Source organism: Eptatretus burgeri, chromosome 6 (genome assembly GCF_056783735.1).
Source record: "Eptatretus burgeri isolate ZD-2024b chromosome 6, Ebu_testis_v1, whole genome shotgun sequence".
Taxonomy (NCBI): domain Eukaryota; kingdom Metazoa; phylum Chordata; class Myxini; order Myxiniformes; family Myxinidae; genus Eptatretus; species Eptatretus burgeri.
This window is the reverse complement of record NC_140966.1, coordinates 59342634-59361208: the sequence shown is the minus strand read 5'-3', so window position 1 is coordinate 59361208 and position 18575 is coordinate 59342634. Positions and strand designations below refer to the sequence as shown.

The 18575-nt window shown below is 45.5% G+C and overlaps 1 protein-coding gene and 1 pseudogene across 6 annotated transcripts in view; one reads left to right on the top strand and one right to left on the bottom strand.

Moving 5' to 3' along the window:
* Window positions 1–18575, bottom strand: part of LOC147024883 (uncharacterized) — a 90743-nt gene that overhangs the window by 49113 nt on the left and 23055 nt on the right. For 5 of the 6 annotated variants that reach the window (XM_085885239.1, XM_085885237.1, XM_085885240.1 and 2 more), the window contains one exon: window positions 12207–12365. In XM_085885239.1, coding sequence (XP_085741365.1) covers window positions 12207–12228 — 22 coding nt within the window. In that variant the 5' untranslated portion in view covers window positions 12229–12365. Of the gene's footprint in view, window positions 1–10418; window positions 10520–12206; window positions 12366–18575 lie in introns of those variants that run through there. The other variant, XM_085885243.1, reaches the window with a different exon arrangement.
* LOC147024884 (uncharacterized) lies at window positions 2947–6024 on the top strand (annotated as a pseudogene).

The following is an 18575-nucleotide window of genomic DNA, read 5'->3' as shown; positions in this document are numbered from 1 at the left end:
GAAGAAGGGGACAAGATCAGTGAGTAGATGGCGGTTGGAAGAGAAGGGCATTATGGTTGCTTCTCCTCAACACGCCGAAGAAGGCTGCCTGATTCTCGTGTTCATGCTGTGTGAATTTGCCCCAGTGTTCGAGTAAGACGCTAGTCGTTGCTGTTCGGCTGAGTTGCGAAGTTGTATGTTTATGAGAGGGAGAGGGGAGAGAAGAATTGCACGTCTCAGCAATAACTTGACGTGATCCCGTTGTGTGTTCGAGAAGGAAGGTGGGCCGTCATTGTGAGCTGACCTGGTGAAAGAAAGCAGTGGGGTTGGCAATCACAAATGTGAGGAGAGACTCTACAGCAGTTTCTGAGCCCTTGACGAAGGGACCATCCACACGAATTACCTCTCGTGTGCTTCCCACCCAGAGAGAGGCTCAGTGTCATTTCGGGTGCAGTGTCCCACGCAGGACGACGCGGTTCAATTGTCAAGCTCTAAAAGACCATCTCTGGACAAAGCTAAGTGCCAGAATAAAGAGAGGGATTTTTCTTTTGTTTTATCTTTCCCCTTGTCCGTTTTTATAACTGTGTGTGGCAGCGCTTCGACTTTAGGCTGTAAATTACCTCTCGTTTCATTACCTCATGCTTTGATTTATTTTCATTATTACCCTTTGATTTATTCCTCCTATGAATACTCACTTGATTTATGTTCATTAAACCCATTATTTCATGAAAATGAGTTGAATGGCTTGGGTCTGTCTATTCAATGTGAGTTCAAGTATAAACCCTTGTCCTCCGTCCTGGTGAACGCGTCTGGTACAAGCTTTACTGCCTCCCGTCCCACTCGCGAGGGTCCTCGTCCCTCCATTAACCTACAGGAAACTCGGCTATTCGCCTCCAAGGAAAATCGTTTGGCTGACCATCCAAGTCAGTGTTAACCGGTTTGGACACGACAGTATTATCCCATGGTTACATCTCTCATCACACATTCCATAAATTGGTAATACATTCAACCATGCACATCTTACCTTAAATATAACTTGTTCACCAACCAGAGCGTATACCTCAGTTACCGCTGAATCAAACTGTTGTTGAAATATTCAAACGGTTATTTAAACACCTTTTTTACATGCTGCCCTGTCTCCAAGCAACCACTGAAATTGGTTTAAAATATGTATGTATGCATGTATGTATGTGTGTGTATATATATTGTTATGGAAATGGCCCTTAATGGGATTACTAAGAATAGGATTAGCTCAGATCCCCCATTAAATGCCTGTTTAGATAGGTTGTTTGGTATAAGGGACGATAGGTGTGTGTCGGGAGGTGAAGAAGACTGTTTTTCTCTTCATACGGTGGTGGAACGAGAGATGATGCTTTTTCCTCTCCTGTAAGAGAGGAAGGGGTGTGGCCTGGACAGGAAGTGACACGAAGGGGCGGGGCCTTTGGTCACTGAGTCGTCTGGAGAGGGGGTTGGTAAAAAGGAAACGAGAGAAAAAGGAGTTCTCAGTTGGAAAAGAGAGCCGAACGAAAGGAAAGAAGGGAAGCATCAAGTCAGTTTTTGGCGGTTTTGAAGACTGCAGACGGTTGAGAGGAGTGCTCGTGTCTCGAAGCAAGCAAACAAAGGAGTGCTGTGTGTGAGGAACGGCTGGGTTCTCGAGGCGTGCTCGGAGTCGCTTTGAGGCGAGCGAACGAAGGAGGCACCATGTTGGATCTGCCGGGAGAGACGCTAACCCGACCTGCACATTGGTGATTCGACTGAGAGAGGCACTGAGAGGATGAAGTGGGAGTCGGGCTTCGAGGCGGGAAGGCCGGAGAGGAGACGCCGGACCTTCGGACGGTCCTTACTCACCAATAGCAACGGCGCATCACGTTTGCCGATCCGCCTGTGGAACTCGGACCTCGACTTGGGCCTTGTATGGAGAACAGGCCAGGCTGGGATTTGTGTGCTGGACCGTGAGAGAGATCAGCTGAAGCTAATCTTCGACCCTACACGAGGTCAGAGTGCACGGAGACCGCGCACGCGGTGAATAAAGGAGTAAGAATACCGCGCCGCCATCTTACCGCGCAGCACGTTCGAGCGGGAGTTTGAATCCGTGGACACCACCGCTTGTTACGAGCGATATTCGTGCTTTTGGACACGGTCCTCTCGTCCATGAGCCATCACCAAGTACTCTGTCTTGTCCTGCATGCATGCTGTTTGTTTGAACGTGTTGTATAAGGAATATTTCGTAGAATCCCCTCAAAACCTTTAGCCGTGGTCCCCTAGATAAGAACGGGTTAGTGATAGTTAGTATAACCATTGTAGTGTTTATTGCTTGTGTTGTGATCCCTGATGTTCCCCAATAAATCTGGTTAATTCTTATGCAGTTGCCGCTATGGATTAATGCGTGTTGCATCGAGGAACGATCCATTCGATTGGCATATAAGACCAAAAATGGTTACAGGCTGGTAGATTCCGCTCGGTCACTGACAAAGCCAGTCTGTAACTAGGGGTTCCATCTCCCCAACTGGTAAGGTACAGGATTACATTGGTATCGCGATTGAAGACGCGTGACCCGAGGCCTGTGCTGAGCCGCCGGCATTATAGACTCCCGGAGACGGCGGTGGCGGGGCTGGCACCTAGGACCGGGTCAGATTCCCGCCACCCCGGATCCGCAACAACTGTCGTCAGGAGTGGGATATTTGGACCTGCGGTGCATTTCGCACCCCGACCATCGAGTTAAAAAAAAAAAACGGTCCAAATTCGATTTGATTTTATTCTTGAGCGAATCGGAGGAAACATTTGCAAATTATAAAGAAAATGTAGTCGCAAAATGGTGGCGTGAGACGAAGCGAGAGAGGGCTAATTATAGCGCAACGAGCCGCAATGCGCGAAGGAAACGCTCCCGCCCACCGGTTCAGGCCATGTGGACACGGTATACACCAGGGCAGACGAATGAGGATGCCAACGCACACATTCATGAGCTTCATGAACGAGTGTCGCATGCCTTGGGGCAGCGGAAGTGTGGTGATAAATATATGGAGGAATTGCATTTGATTGCCATTAAATTGGACGAGATACGGTGGCGCGGAGATGGGGTTCATTAGGATTATGTGCACACGGAAGCACAACGATTGGCCGATGCGCAGGAACAAATTCAGGAGCTGGAAGAGGACTTAGCCAACACAGTCAAAGGACTACATGGAGAAACGACGAAAGTAGAATGGTTACGTGCGTTTTTGCTACAAAAGGCGAGCGAACAGAATAAAAGAAAAGAGGAGGAGCAAATTAGTATCTCCCGGGATAGGAAGAACTTGGAGGAAGAATGGAAAAAAAAGCTAGAAAAGGAAAAAGGTGAACACGATTTGGAATTGAAACTACTGAAGGAAGAGGTAAGATCAGGCAATCAGATAAGAGAAAGCCAAGAACAGAAGATAAGAAGAGGAGAGAAATCTCTGGAGCAAAAGAAGGAAGAATTGTTGGAAAAGTCAAGACAGTTCAAAGAACTATAGGGAGAAATGAGGAAAATAGAGGGGAGTACCCATAAGTTGGAACAAGAGAAGAGAAAACTGAACAAAAGAATAGAGAAGGAGAAAATTAGTAACTCCCGGGATAGGGAGAACTTAGAAGAAGAATGGAAAACAAAGCTGGAAAAGGAAAAACGGGAATTGGAACTACTGAAGGAAGAGGTAAGATCAGGCAATCAGATAAGGGAGAGCCTGGAACAGGAGATAAAAAGAGGAGAGAAAAATCTGGAGAACAGGAAGGAAGAATTGTTGGAAAAGTCCAAACAGCTTCGGGAATTAAAGTCCAGGGGAAATGAACTGGCAAGTGAACTAAAATTAGCAAGGGACACGGTAAGAGAATGGACGAATGGAGAAAGCAAGAATGCAAAAGAGGTGAGGAGATGAGAGAGGAATTGGAAAAAAAAGCTTCTGAGTTACGGAAACATCAAGACTCAGAGACGGAATTGTAAAAAGAGCTGAAGATGTTAAGAGAGGAAAGAAAGAGAATGGAGAATGAAACGGTAAGGAACCACACTGTGCAGATCGAAGAGTTAGAAGCCAAAGCAAGGTTGGAGTGTGTGGAGGTGAGAAAGGAAATAGAAAAAAAAAGCTTCTGAGTTACGGAAACATCAAGACAAAGACACGGAATTGCAAAAAGAGCTGAGGATGTTAAGGGAGGAAAGAAAGAAAATGGAGAATGAAACGTTAAGGAACCACACTGTGAAGATTGAAGAGTTAGAAGCCAAAGGAAGGTTGGAGTACGAGGAGATAGTGAAAGAACAACGAATGAAACAGGAAAAGGAGATTAACCAATTGAAGGAAACAACGAGATTGGAGAATGAAGAACAATAGAGACAGTGGGATAAGAAACAAAAAGAACAAGGAATGAAGCAGGAAAGGGAGATCAACCAATTGAGGGAAGCGATGAGATTGGAGAAGGAAGAACAAGAGAGACAGTGGGATGAGAAACAAAAAGAACAAGGAATGAAACAAAAAGAAGGACAAGAACGACTAAAGGAGAAAGCAAGGTTGAAGTACGCCGAGATCGTGAAAGAACGACGAATGAAACAGGAAAAGGAGATCGGCCAATTGAAGGAAACTATGAGATTGGAGACTGAAGAGCATGAGAGACAGTGGAAGAGGAAACAAAAAGAGGGACAAGAACAACTAAAAGAGAAAGCAAGGTTGAAGTACGCGGAGATAGTGAAAGAACGATGAATGAAACGCGAAAAAGAAATCAGCCAATTGAAAGAAACGATGAGAATGGAGAATTAAGAACATGAGAGACGGTGGGGTTGAAAATAAAAACAGTATGAATTTGAAATTGTCCAACTCAAGGAGAGAGCAAAGTTGGAGTCCACGGAGATGGAAAAACTCCGGAAAGATAACGAACAACTCAAAAGGCTCCGAGAGGAAGAAATACTCAAATGGAAAAGAAAACGGAGCCAGGAAGTAGAACAGCACCATAATATGGGATGTGTGACATCACCACAGGGAGTAATGTTGGTGGTGCGGAACTTGATTGACATCACTCGTCGGATGACACCACACTGAGAGCAAACCCTGGTGATTGAGACATTAAGGGAGCATGCGGGGTTGTTGACGAGTGAGATACATTTTGAGCAGGTCCAGCATGTGGAGCTGACAGCCCCAGAGGAGTGTGGCGAATCAATGATGAGCAACCTGCTGGAGAGAAGCGACCGGACAGAGGTGACTCTGGAATGAAGCAGGTACGTGGGTACATGCATACATGGTGCGGACGATGAGCTTAGGGTAGATATTGAATTTTGTGTTAACGAAGAGACTCTGTCCGATGGGGTGCACGTATGCGTGACCCCTGAATGTGTGTGTGGAGTGCCTGTGGGTGAATGTTTTGAGCCCACAGTCCAGACTACAGCATCGGTATGTGTTGCCGAGGCCAAAGACTGTGTGAGTACTCACCTGGCGGTCGAGAATGTAGCCCTGGAGTGTGAGGCAGTTGGTCAGTACACAGGCATGGTTGAAGGTGTGGAATGTCAACACATAACCTTGGAATATGTGCAGCCTGCTGTGTGTGGGAGTCCTGAGCGTGGAATGAGTAGTGACATGGGAAATAGGTTTGAGGTGCAAGGGGAAATAGAGATGCCACCAGGACAGAACTTGAGCCAGGGGATGGAAACCATAATGGACAGCTCCGCATGGGTTCTTACAGAGTTGGAGGTGCTGCATCCAGGAGCAGTTGTAGATTGGATTTTAGAAATCCAATTTAGAAATTGGATTTTAATTTCTCTATCAGCCTCACAGGAACTTTGGGGTCGAGCGCAGATGAGTGGCAGGCAGCACTGGCGTGTGCCAATTGGTCTTCAGACCTTTCTGAGCACACGAGTGGTTTGGCTAGCTGAGTGGGGTTTATCTATCTTGAGAGAGTTGTGGAGAAGAGGGGGAGGCCATTCCACCGATTGGGGTTTGTCTGACTTCTGTGAACCCTGGAGAAAAGGAGGGGGTAGATCACAGCCCCCATTGAGGCGTGACCCCTTTGAGCCGTGGCGGAAAGGCGGCGGGGTCATGTAATGGGTAATGAGGGATTCGTTCCCTCACTCCCCTTCTAATGAGCCAAAGAAGCAGGCCAAATGGGGATGTGAGAAGAAATTTTGATTGGAAATTGTACCGAAAGTGATGGCAAGATTGAGAGATGACAGAAGGCATAAGAGTGGCACGGGTGGATTTGGGAGATACAGTAATTGAAAAAAAGTGATGGAGACATTACAGGCAGAGCGTTAAACACACCTGAAACAAGTGGATGACAAAGAGTGACTTGTTTGAGGGAGGATTGAAGTGCCTGGTTGGAACCATGTAGAGGTTCCATGAGGATGGTGAAGAGATTTTGATGTCTCGGTTAAATTGTTGGAAAGAAACGATGAGGGCAGTATGGAGGATGCCAATGGACGACGGACGTAGAGACAAATTAATTGGGGTTTGATGACAAAGTGTACCAGTTAAATTTGATGACCAAGTGGGATCCGAGGGACTGGTGTGTTGTTGTTTTCACATAAAAGTGAAAGGTGTTGGATGGTGTTGTGGACTGGGTGTGCGGCACTGTGGAATGAATGACTAAAGTGTTTGGATGAATGGCGTGATTGTGCAGATGAGGAGAGTGGGTGGCCGTGCGAACAACGTACCCTGTCAGTAGGAGTCTCTGAACCAGGTTAGTGTAGGTTAGGGGGACTAAGAGGATTCAACATGGATTCTGGCTGCTGTTCCATTGTGCAGCCGGACTGCGAGGGGTAGGTGCAGGCCAAGGTATGGGGATACTGGTTGGTAGTGTGACATGGTATGGGAAGTTGGTGAGTCGGGAAACGGCAGCAGGGCTTTGGGGGGTTCCTGGCAGGTGAAAGCTGTCAGAGGTGCCAGGAGAGCACCGTAAGGTTCAGTGTTATGAGAGCACAGTATGGTTGCTATGACAGCACAGTGTAGGTGCTAGAGAGAGCCAACCCTTAGTTAGGAGTGTCAGAAGCACGCTCAGGTGAACCCCGAGGTCGCTGGGTGTCCTCCACCCCCGATTGGAAGCAGGCAAAGAGGCCCAGTAGTAGTCACACTCCCCAGCCAGCGAGTTATGCCTGGCACCACTCAATGGAAAAAGACAAGGAAGGGCCTTGCCCAGGTTTAATAGAATGGAACAGTGTGCCAGGTCGGAAAAAATGGGTCATTAGGATCATTGTCGCCATAGCAGGGTTTGTTGCATTGTCAAGAACTAAAAGTAAATGGTTAGGTTCGATGGACTCTCCTCCGCACCATTCATGCATGACACCTAGTACGAGTAGTGTTGATGGGAGAAATTGTTGGCAAGAGCCAGGCTAGGTCACCCGCTTCAAGTGCCAGAGAGGCCACCAGTATGTCATGAGCACACATCCACGAAGGGAACAGTTGAGTTAGCAACACACCATCCTGTCTGTAAAAGATAAAAAAGAGAGAAAGAAAAAAAGGGGAGAACTTTACCAAAACAAGTCAGGCAAGGAAGGTTAAGGGTACACTCCATCTCGCCTGGTCCGAGGTCATCACACCCATTTGCATCCTCAAGAACACCTCCGAACTGCATTTGTTTACCATCGATATCACCATGCCACCATTGCTGTGTCACCTGCTGTCCAATGCAGGGCTTGTTTCCTGATGCTGCTTGTGGGTAGGCCATATGGGCCGAAGCATTTTTGTGGGCCATTGAGGCCAAAGTGCTTTTGTGGGCCATTGTGGCCGAAGATTCATGCCATTTTGTGGGCTCAGTGAGCCGAAGGACTCTTTGTGAGATTAGGCCACTGTGCCGACTGACCTCACCTGGTGAGAGGCCAATAAAGCCACGAAGAGTGGAAACCCTCAGGGGTGAATGGACAATATTGCCGGGAGGGGGCATGAAGGAGCGAACACGTGAAAGAACTTTGAACCTTTGAATGTTCTACTCCTATGCAAATGTGGTGTTAAAAGTAAAATTGAATGCCCTCCCGTTCAAATCCATAATTAGAATGTTAAGTACTGTGCATAAAGTGTGAATTTGTTTGTTAGATTGGAGACCCGACACACTAGGATAGAGATATGCCAATCTTACTGTGACACTTTGATTTCTGGAGTTAAGTGCTTCCCATATTGTGGGTTAGAGTAAATGGAAGATCTGCGCTGTACGTTAGACAGGACCATTGCCGTGGGCTGCCCCAGATGGAGACTCGGAGAGCTTCGGGAGAAAGGTGAGGGTAGTGTTACGGAAATGGCCCTTAATGGGATTACTAAGAATAGGATTAGCTCAGATCCCCCCATTAAATGCCTGTTTAGAAAGGTTGTTTGGAATAAGGGATGATAGGTGTGTGTCGTGAGGTGTAGAAGACAGTGTTTTTCTGTTCATACGGTGGTGGAACGAGAGATGATGCTTTTTCCTCTCCTGTAAGAGAGGAAGGGGTGTGGCCTGGACAGGAAGTGACACGAAGGGGCGGGGCCTTTGGTCACTGAGTCGTCTGGAGAGGGGGTTGGTAAAAAGGAAACGAGAGAAAAAGGAGTTCTCAGTTGGAAAAGAGCCGAAGGAAAGTAAAGAAGGGAAGCATCAAATCAGTTTTTGGCGGTTTTGAAGACTGCAGGCGGTTGAGAGGAGTGCACGTGTCTCGAAGCGAGCAAACAAAGGAGTGCTGTGTGTGATGAACGGCTGGGTTCTCGAGGCGTTCTCGGAGTCGCTTCGAGGCGAGCGAACGAAGGAGGCACCGTGTTGGATCTGCTGGGAGAGACGCTAACCCGACCTGCACGTCGGTGATTCGACCGAGAGAGGCACTGAGAGGACGAAGCGGGAGTCAGGCTTCGAGGCGGGAAGGCTGGAGAGGAGACGCCGGACCTTCGGACGGTCCTGACTCACCAACAGCAACGGCGCGTCACGTTTGCCGATCCGCCTGTGGAACTCGGACCTCGACTTGGGCCTTGTATGGAGAACAGGCCAGACCGGGATTTGTGTGCTGGACCGTGAGAGAGATCAGCTGAGGCTCATCTTCGACCCTACACGAGGTCAGAGCGCGTGGAGACTGCGCACGCGGTGACTAAAGGAGGAAGAATACCGCGCTGCCATCTTGCCGTGCAGCACGTTCGAGCGGGAGTTGGAACCCGTGGACACCACCGCTTGTTACGAGTGATATTCGTGCTTTTGGACACGGTCCTCTCGTCCATGAGCCATCACGAAGTACTCTGTCTTGTCCTGCATGCATGCTGTTTGTTTGAACGTGTTGTATAAGGAATATTTCGTAGAATCCCCTCGAAACCTTTCACCGTGGTCCCCTAGTTAAGAACGGGTTAGTGATAGTTAGTATAACCATTGTAGTGTTTATTGCTTGTGTTGTGATCCCTGATGTTCCCCAATAAATCTGGTTAATTCTTCTGCAGTTGCCGCTGTGAATGAATGCGTGTCGTGTCGAGGAACGATCCATTTGATTGGCATACAAGACCAAAAATGGTTACAGGCTGGGAGACTCCGCTCGGTCACTGACAAAGCCAGTCTGTAACTTGGGGTTCCATCTCCCCAACTGGTAAGGTACAGGATTACGTTGGTATCACGATTGAAGATGCGTGACCAGAGGCCTGCGCCGAGCCGGCCGCGTTATAGACTCCCGGAGACGGCGGTGGTGGGGCTGGCACCGAGGACCGGGTCAGGTTCCCGCCACCCCGCATCCGCAACATATATATATATATATATATATATATATATATATATATATATATATATATATATATATATATATATAAAATATATATATATATATATATATATATACATACTTTTTTTTTCATATCCAAGGTTGAAGTGTCCAGTTCCTATACAACCCCCCCTCCAATCCCCCATCCCCCAACCAATGTCAAAGTGTCACATGATGAATACTCATCAGAAAACTAAATGCAGTCAATATCGTTTAGCAAGTGCAGCACTCCCCCCTCCCCCTCCAGCTCATCCACCCTCATTTACTTGGGTAACAAATAGGTTACAAGAATGAATCATAATACAGAAACATGTTGACATCTAATAAATTATGCCACCTGGTTGGAGGTTTAAAATATGATGACATTTGACATTTCGTAAATAAACGTGAACATTAAATAACAAAGGTGAATTTAATGTGGTCGAGTTAAAGGCAATAAAGAAAACCAAGTATTCTTTGGACTCATTGGCCTTTCTTTTGCTGATATTCACAATTTGGCACTACGATACAAAAACGATATTCGAATGCAGAAATATATAAACTTTCCCGACCTGAAAAACGATTCACAGTAAGGTTGTGTGAGGACTTTGGAATGAACTTGCTGTAATGATCAGTAAGAAGCAATCAAATGGATGTAATTACAACACCAAAAAAGTGTCCAATGGGACCATTACTACAACTCACAGCACCGATTAAACAAATAAAAATGCACTATGAGGGTTAAACATGAAGATGAGCACATTGACCCAATAAGTCTTACCAGTCCCCAGATAGACAGTGCAAGGTAAATGCTGTGGTTGTACAGAAAGGCAGGATGGGAGATGGGTTTAGCCCAAGGCCAAAGTCCAGCATCTGTTTTTGGCACGGCTAAAAAAAGAAGCGGATTTGGTGCCCGTTCATGTCACCATGCTGTCATGTGTATCAAAGAGCTTATAGTGACATCTAAGGCACTCCTGAGCTATAGCATGCTGGTAGTGGTGTACGTCAGCCAGTTTTTCAACATCGTTTAGCACAAGTGGAATGTAGCACCAGGTTGGCAAAAAAGGAGAAAGACACAAGTCTAATTTTTTGTTGAAACTCAAAATGACGAATGATGGGGTCAAATAATATGAAACAGCTTGAGGGTCTGAGTGTGCTATGGTTTTGTTAAAAGTAAACCAAGGTACTAAACAACCCAATCAATGCAAAAAGACAAGGTGTGACATAATGACAAGCAAGTTCAAATAAACAAGACAGCAGGATCAAGATCCATAACGGAATGAAGAATGGATGATCCAGGATCACATTTGAATGCAAAAGCCTCAAAAACTAGAACGGCACTCAGTTGAGCACATACCTCCGCCAGGCTGAACAGTTTACATTTTGTATCCCACTGATAGGCCAGATCTTTTTGAAATACAGTATCATGCTGTACAGTACTCTATATCGTTTTTGGCCACATCTCTCAATGGTGAAGAATCACTGTAAACATTATCATATCAGGATCCAGATGCTGATCTTCACCAAAATCAAATAAATTTATCCTTGTTATACACCCAACCTGTCCACCATGTTTCGTCCGAATCCAGCAATAACCTTTTGAGATATCCTGCTCATAGACAGACATACAGACGTGTGGGCAGACTTGGTTGAAAACATAACCTCCATCCACCTTCGGTGGCAGAGGTAAAAACATAGAAAATAAAATTTTAAAAAGCTTTCAAAGTACTTTAAGTAGGCCTACTTACTGCATGGTGCATTTTCATTTTTATTATTGTAAGCAAAACAAATCTTATAAGTGGAAGTTAAAACACAAATCTAAATTCTTTAAAGGGACACCAGAGCATTTTTGATTATCCCTTTGCTTTTCCATAATAGGACTTCAAGTACAGTACTGTCTGATATGTCTGATTTAAAAATTAATTAAAATCATAGATGTGGTGTGAAACATTAATACAATATGCCTCTCTCCACTCACCACTTCCCCTTTACTATGGGATCAGTTACCATAGTTGTCACAATGAAGTATGTGCTGAAGAAAAGCCCAAAGAGTTCAAACTGACTCAAGAGAAAATTAAAAAGAAAAAGAAAAAAATACATCAAAAAGCACACAGGAAACCTTCTACTACTTGCAAAGGCCAAATACAGGAAACAGGGTTAGTAAATCATCACAGTCCTGAAATGTCCTCCACTAACCCACATTCACTCACCCCACTCTACCCACCCCACCCCCTCCCCCCTCACAACCATCCCCAACCACCATGCTATGCCAACAGGGTTGTTATTTCAAATCAAATAGCAACAGGGTAATTCAGCCAAAAAGTTTACTTTCGAGAAGCTAAAAATTGGAATTCCCAAATACCGCTGCCTTAAGTTGGTGGGGTGTGGGGGAAGTAGCATGGAGGAAACCCCATCCCCCACCCCCCTAACTGAAATGTAAAATGATGCACACAAAAAAAAATCTATGTGAGCACCAGCCATCTGCCATTGAACAGCAGTGAATGAAATATTCATCATGGGTGAAAAACTCTCCATGAGAAATCAACAACTTAAGATCTTCTGGCCTTACCCAGGACCTTGTTGCTTGACATTGTGCAAGTCTTGGTGATGACGTCATGTGCTGGGACCTCCTTGGCATGAAGCTAAACCGCGTTAGGCCTGGTGTCAAAGGCTTTCTAAAAACACATGAGCCGATGCGGTTATTTGGCACTTGCATTCGAATAAGCACCTGGAGGAGAGGGGGTGGGAGAAGGTTTTTGTTTTTAACTCCATCACAGTATATCATAAACTCATTCAATACACATCTTGTTTGCATTGCAATTATCCCCCAATATGAACAAGAGAGTTATGGAAGGGCATCATGAAGTCCTTATAATTTCTCCTCTTTCAAAATAACATAGGATATCAGTGTATTGTCGGTTACCCTTCTGTCCGAATAAGGCCATTTACATGAAACATGCAAAGAGCTTGGTCAATTTGTTTTTCAGTGCAGAAGCTGCTGAACCACAGAGCTACAATACTAAGATAGTAAGCAGTGTAACTTCTTGTCAAGGAGTCTCTAAAAAGACCAGACTACTTGCTACTTGCATTCTAGGCAGGTATTTGGAATTTCTTCAAGGTGCTAGCAATAACTTACCTTCTCTTCACGAAGAACAATCATGGAATCTTTAACGTCCACCAAATAACTAATGCTGGCAGATGGGACATCCAGCTTAACATCCATATAAGGGATGGCAAACACATTGATCCATCATCCTGCTTGTGATGCACCAGGGAGACTGTTTGTAGCGAAGTTGCAATTCAAACCCAAACCTCTAAGCAACCCAGGCAACATACTGTGTACATATATATATATATATATATATATATATATATATATATATATATATATATATATATATATATATATTTTGTTGTGAATTCGCGCCCGCCGGCATGCGATCGGCCGCTCGACTCGAATGGCGGCCGCCTCGCCCACCGGACGGACAATTCTGTCATGACCCTCTCGGAACAACGCCGGGAGCTAGTCACGGGTGGGGGGTTTAACCCCACCACGACCGTGCCAATTGCCCACCTGCGCAGAATAGGGTCACTCGCCAAATTCGATCTACCTAAGTACCTGCGCGGATGGTCGAACGGGCGATCGTACCTCGCCGCAGGCCGACTCCGGACACGAACCGCTTAAGCGGTCCATTCCGTGCTGTCGGGATAACCGAGCGGTGTTATCGTCGGCCTCGACGGTTCCGATTAATAATTATCGGGCGTATTAAGCCCACTACAAACCTTTTACGTGAAGCAGGATGGAGGGTCAATAAAGAAAAGACGAAGCGAAACGGGAAAACAGTTCACACAATGCACATTTATTACGCGACACACGGAGAGCATCTCCGACACACGGAGAGCACAGCCAAAGTCAAAATGCACCTATATCAGGAAAACAAAAGAAACGACGCAGAGTTACAACCGAATACGCGTACACACGGCAACACTTACACAGTTCTACTTTACAAGACACGGCGCCACAAGATCCATACAAAAACCCTGAAAAGAAATGGTGACTTCCCTTTGGGCCGTCGAGTCCCTCTCCTATGTCCGTCGACGTGGTCGCGCCTGGCCGTGACTCCGTGCCCTGGCGTGGTAGGCGAGTCCTCTCCGGCGTGCCTCGCACCGGCACGTGTTGGCCGCCCGACGCCACGGACGGAGTTTCCGGCGCTATCCCAGCGCGGATAGAAGGGGGGGGGGGAAATGTTGTTGCTCGAGGTCGCGGTGTGGGGAATGGCAGACGCTCCGTCCCGCCAGCGGGGTCTCGGGACCACCCGACTAAAGACCAGGCCAGCGGCCACCACGAAGAGAAGAGGACGAGCGAGCCGGAAGACAGGAAGAGGAGCAAGAGAGCCATAGCACCAACCAAAAGCGCTCCGCCCGTATCCGACTTTAATAGCCCGGGGCTCCGCCCTTCACTCCGCCCCCGTGTTCGGCCCCGCCTCCCTTCGAGCTTCTCGAAGGGGGCATACCCTCACGCTTTCCCTCCACCCCGCTCCGTCCAGGGGCCGAGGGAGTCAGTTTTTTGGCTTGGAGCCAGAGCATTATTCCCCCAAAAAGAGGGCTCCACCTTTTCTCACCTTTGACCTCTATCGCTCTTCCTCCACTCAAAAAGTGCAGGGAAGTCAGATGAGAAAAATAGGCGGGAAAAATCCACATGCCATCGTTGTGCCTTCTTCTTTCCCTCCTTGCGTTCTCGACGGTTTCCAACGCGGAAACCGTCGGAGTGTGGACCGTGGAGGATGGCGTTCGTCAGCGGGGGTAGTGGTGAAGATGGTGGTGGTTGTTGTGAGGGTGGCGGTTGAGACGTGGTTGGTTCAAAATAAAGAATAACAGAAAAACGGCTATCTCAAAGCGTCGCAGCCCGAATGAATCACATAAATTCCCTCTAAACAACGGGTTTGGGGCTAACTACACATGTACTTAGAGTTATCTCACCTATGAATGGTGGTTTACGAATTTCCACAGCCGTAACAATGTGTGTGTGTGTGTGTGTGTGTGTGTGTGTGTGTGTGTGTGTGTGTGTGTGTGTGTGTGTGTGTGTGTGTGTGTGTGTGTGTGTGTGTGTCTCTCCTGCATAACAGAAAAACCATAAAACCTAGCACTACATGCATACTAAGAAAACTCCAAGGTAATGCAAGAGTGAAAATTGTGTGTTTGGGTTAAATAAAAGACCCTTTTTGAAGATAATTAACGGCCACATTTAATTATATCCTTCATCAGTCAATTCTCGGCCACCTCGCTCTCTGGGGTCTGAAGGCATTTCCTGGGCAACCGCACTGGGGTCTGAAGCCGCTATGTTTTTTTTGGCCTGCTCAAACTTACGTTGACTTGGAATAGGCCGCAACGATTTCTTAATGATAAAGTTTTTTTTCACTTTCCTCACTCATATTATTATCAAATGCCTGTTCATCATAGCTACAAATCGCTGGGTACATTGCAATGCTTATAAATGCCCAGATATGTCAGTCTTCGTGGCTTTATTTCATTTCTGCACATGCGATAATCTCGACAATCTCTTAAACTAAGCCTTCTTACAAACCTTCTTATATTATCGAATGCCTGTTCGTCATAGCTATGAATCGTTGTATATATCGCTTTTGTAAGTGTGAAAGTTTTCAAATTGGGAGCTTGGAGTGATTTCATGCATAATACAACACGATTTTCCATGATCTACTCTCACAGTCTAATTAAAGTATATCATCGAAATATTATTTCGGTTTTGAGGATCGGATGTCGTCTGGACCAAATAAGCATCAAAATCTGTTGTGAAATCTGATAATTTAAAGAAATAACGAGTCTTGTAACTAAGCAGATATACCTATTTACTTTAATCAAGCAAGGCTACGTTCCTCCTTCTCCATATATACACACAAGAAAATGTGAAATTTCCAAAGCATTAAACTTATCTTTTTGACTGTTTGGAGAATTATATTGAGTGAACAAAAAATTTAGGAACATAACAAAATTAAAAAGCTTCATTGAGCTATATGATTTAATGCGCTCACTGCAAGACCTCACGCCCTGTCCCCCAGAGGGACTGCGTATCCAGAGCATCTGCCGGATCTGTGTCTGTATTTTCAGAGGTTTAACGAGGTTTCACGAGGTGCTCTACAGGGAATCAAAGCAAATGTGGTTAAAAAAAAACGGACGTTTTTTAAAAAAAGGTTATAACATTTGCGCGGATCCCGGACCGATGTACCACATCACACGTGCACAGATGAGCAGGCAAATGGTGGATTTTCTGCAATATCTATTTCAGGGAACCAGCTTCAATGAGCGACATGATTTAATACATTCACTGCTGGACCTTGCACCCCATCTCCCAGAGGGAGTGCCTATCCATAGCGCCTGCCATATCTGTGTCTATATTTTTGGAGATTTTGCGAGGTCCTCTGCAGGGAATCAAAGCAAATTTGGTTTAAAAAAACACGAACGTTATTAAAAAAAAAGTTATAAGGTTTGTGCGGACCGCGAACCGATGTACCATGGGACACGTGCACAAACGAGCAGGTAAAATGGCAGATTTTCTGCAATGTTTATTTCACAGGCAGTTGAACTTTGCGATGTCTGCAAGATTGTTCTGCATTAAGCAGCAACTCTTTTGCGGATGAAGTCATGTTATTTCATTAATTCATGATATTTCATGAACTGCTATGTGCGCGGTGAATATTGGCTTTAAAGTTAAATGTGCTCGTCATGGGCTTTAAAGTTAAAGGTGCGAAAGGTTCGTGCTCTGTCACCCTGAGCAAGTGGTGCTTGCTCCGTCACCCTGAGAGAGTGGTTCGTGCTCCATCTCCCTGAGCAAGTGGTTCATGCACCATCACCCTGAGCTAGTGGTTCGTTCCCCGTCGCCCTGAGCGAGTGGTTTGTGCTCCGTCATCCTGAGCGAGTGGTTCGTGCTCAGTCATCCTGAGCGAGTTGTTGTGAAATAATACCCGATTTCTGAGCTGTTTTCCGCTTTAACGTGTTTTCTAAATTACCGAGCCAAATATTTTTTCCACCCATCACGCGCAGCTGTTTTCAAAGAATAGTGTTTGTGAACATATCCCTGAAATGTCTATATAAATGTAACGTTGTTCTTTGGTGGAAGCGACTCAAGGTTTCTTGGTTGTATGCAGTAAATACTGCAGTTCGTCATCACACCAACTCCAACCTGCCGATTCCCGAAAAATTGCCGATAATCAGCCAAGCACGTATTTGCGTGCGTGCGTGCGTGCGTGCGTGCGTGCGTGCGTGCGCGCGCGCGCGTGTCAGTCTCTCTCTATCGAGTGCAGCCTGTGGCTGCTGGTTGCATCATTGGTTGGGACGCGGCTATGCAGTTGATGCAGTGTCCCCCTTACCAGTACACTGGTACTCATTTTGCCGACCTCTGAAGGATGACAGACTGAGTCAACCTCCTGGTGTATATCAATTCAGCGGCCAATAGGGCTTGAACTCAGGACCCAAGGATCCCAAGCCACCACCCTAACCACTAAGCCAACACCAGGCTGTGTATGTCAGTGTGTCTCCTCCATAACTCCAAAACGATGAAACTTATCAGCCTGAAACTTTGCATGCATACTAAGAAAACTCTAAGGAAGTGCATGACTGAAAATTGGGTGTTTGGTTAATTAAAACAACCCTTGGAAGATAAATAAGAGCCTTATTTAATTACATCGTTTATCAGACGCATCCTCGATCACCACTCTCGATGGGGTCTTAAGGAGTATCCTAGGTAACCTTGCTGGGGTCTGAAGCTGCCATGTTTTTGGCCTGTTCAACCATGCCTTGACTTGGAACAGGCCGCAACGATTTCTTAACGACAAAGTTTTTTTTCTTCACTTTCCTCACTCATATTATTGAATGCCTGTTCATCATAGCTACGAATCGTTGTTTACATGACTTTTGCAAGTGCTATAATTTTCAAATTATGAGCTTGGAACGATTTCATGCATTACATAATGCTATTTTCCACAATCTACTCTCACAGACTAATTAAAGTATATCATCAAAATATGATTTCAGCTATGAGGATCGGATATTATCTGGACTAAATAAGTGTCAAGATCTTCCGTGAAATCTGATAATTTGAAGAAATAACAAGTCTTATAACGAAGCCTTTTTACATATTTACTTCAAGCAAGCAAGGCTTTGGTCCCTCCTTCTCCATATATATGAGGCCCCGTGAGGAGGAGTGATGTAAGCGACATTTTTAAATGATATGATGATGATAGGCTCAGATGATAGGGTAAGGGTTAAAATAGTGATATATAGCATTAACTCCAAAATGGCCGATGTGTCCCTTACATCACTCCTTCTCGTGGCGCCTCATATACACAAGAACATGTGAAATTTCCAAAGTATTAAACTTATCTCTTTCTACTGTTTGGAGAATTATATTGAGTGAACAAAAGATTTAAGAACGTGCCAAAATTAACCACCTTCATTGAGCTATATGATTTTATAATGGCAGCAAGCACTATTCTGACGTTAGGGGTTTCGTGCTCGTAGTATCGCAGGTTCGTTGGATGTCATAGGCAGATATGGACACAAGGAGTAGTGTTCATACAGAAGCCTTTGGCCATTTATTCCTTCCCAAAGAAGCTTTGAGAAAGTTCTTTAATTGCTTGGTTAAGCTCCAAAAAGCTCCGTGAAAGCTCCTAAAAGCTCCATGAAACTGTAAAGGAATTATGTTGTTTTGTAAGAATACTCCAGAAATGCATTACAGTTCCACTATAAATCAAATACAATGAAACTAACAGGAAACTGACCTCAAATGGGGGTGAAATACGTTATGCAAATGGCACGAATGAACATGCCGTGCAATGCGTTTACAAGAAAACGCATGCAAAATACATTTCAATTTTTCTTACTTCATGAAGTCTTACAATTAGCTACATGGAGAGATATACTG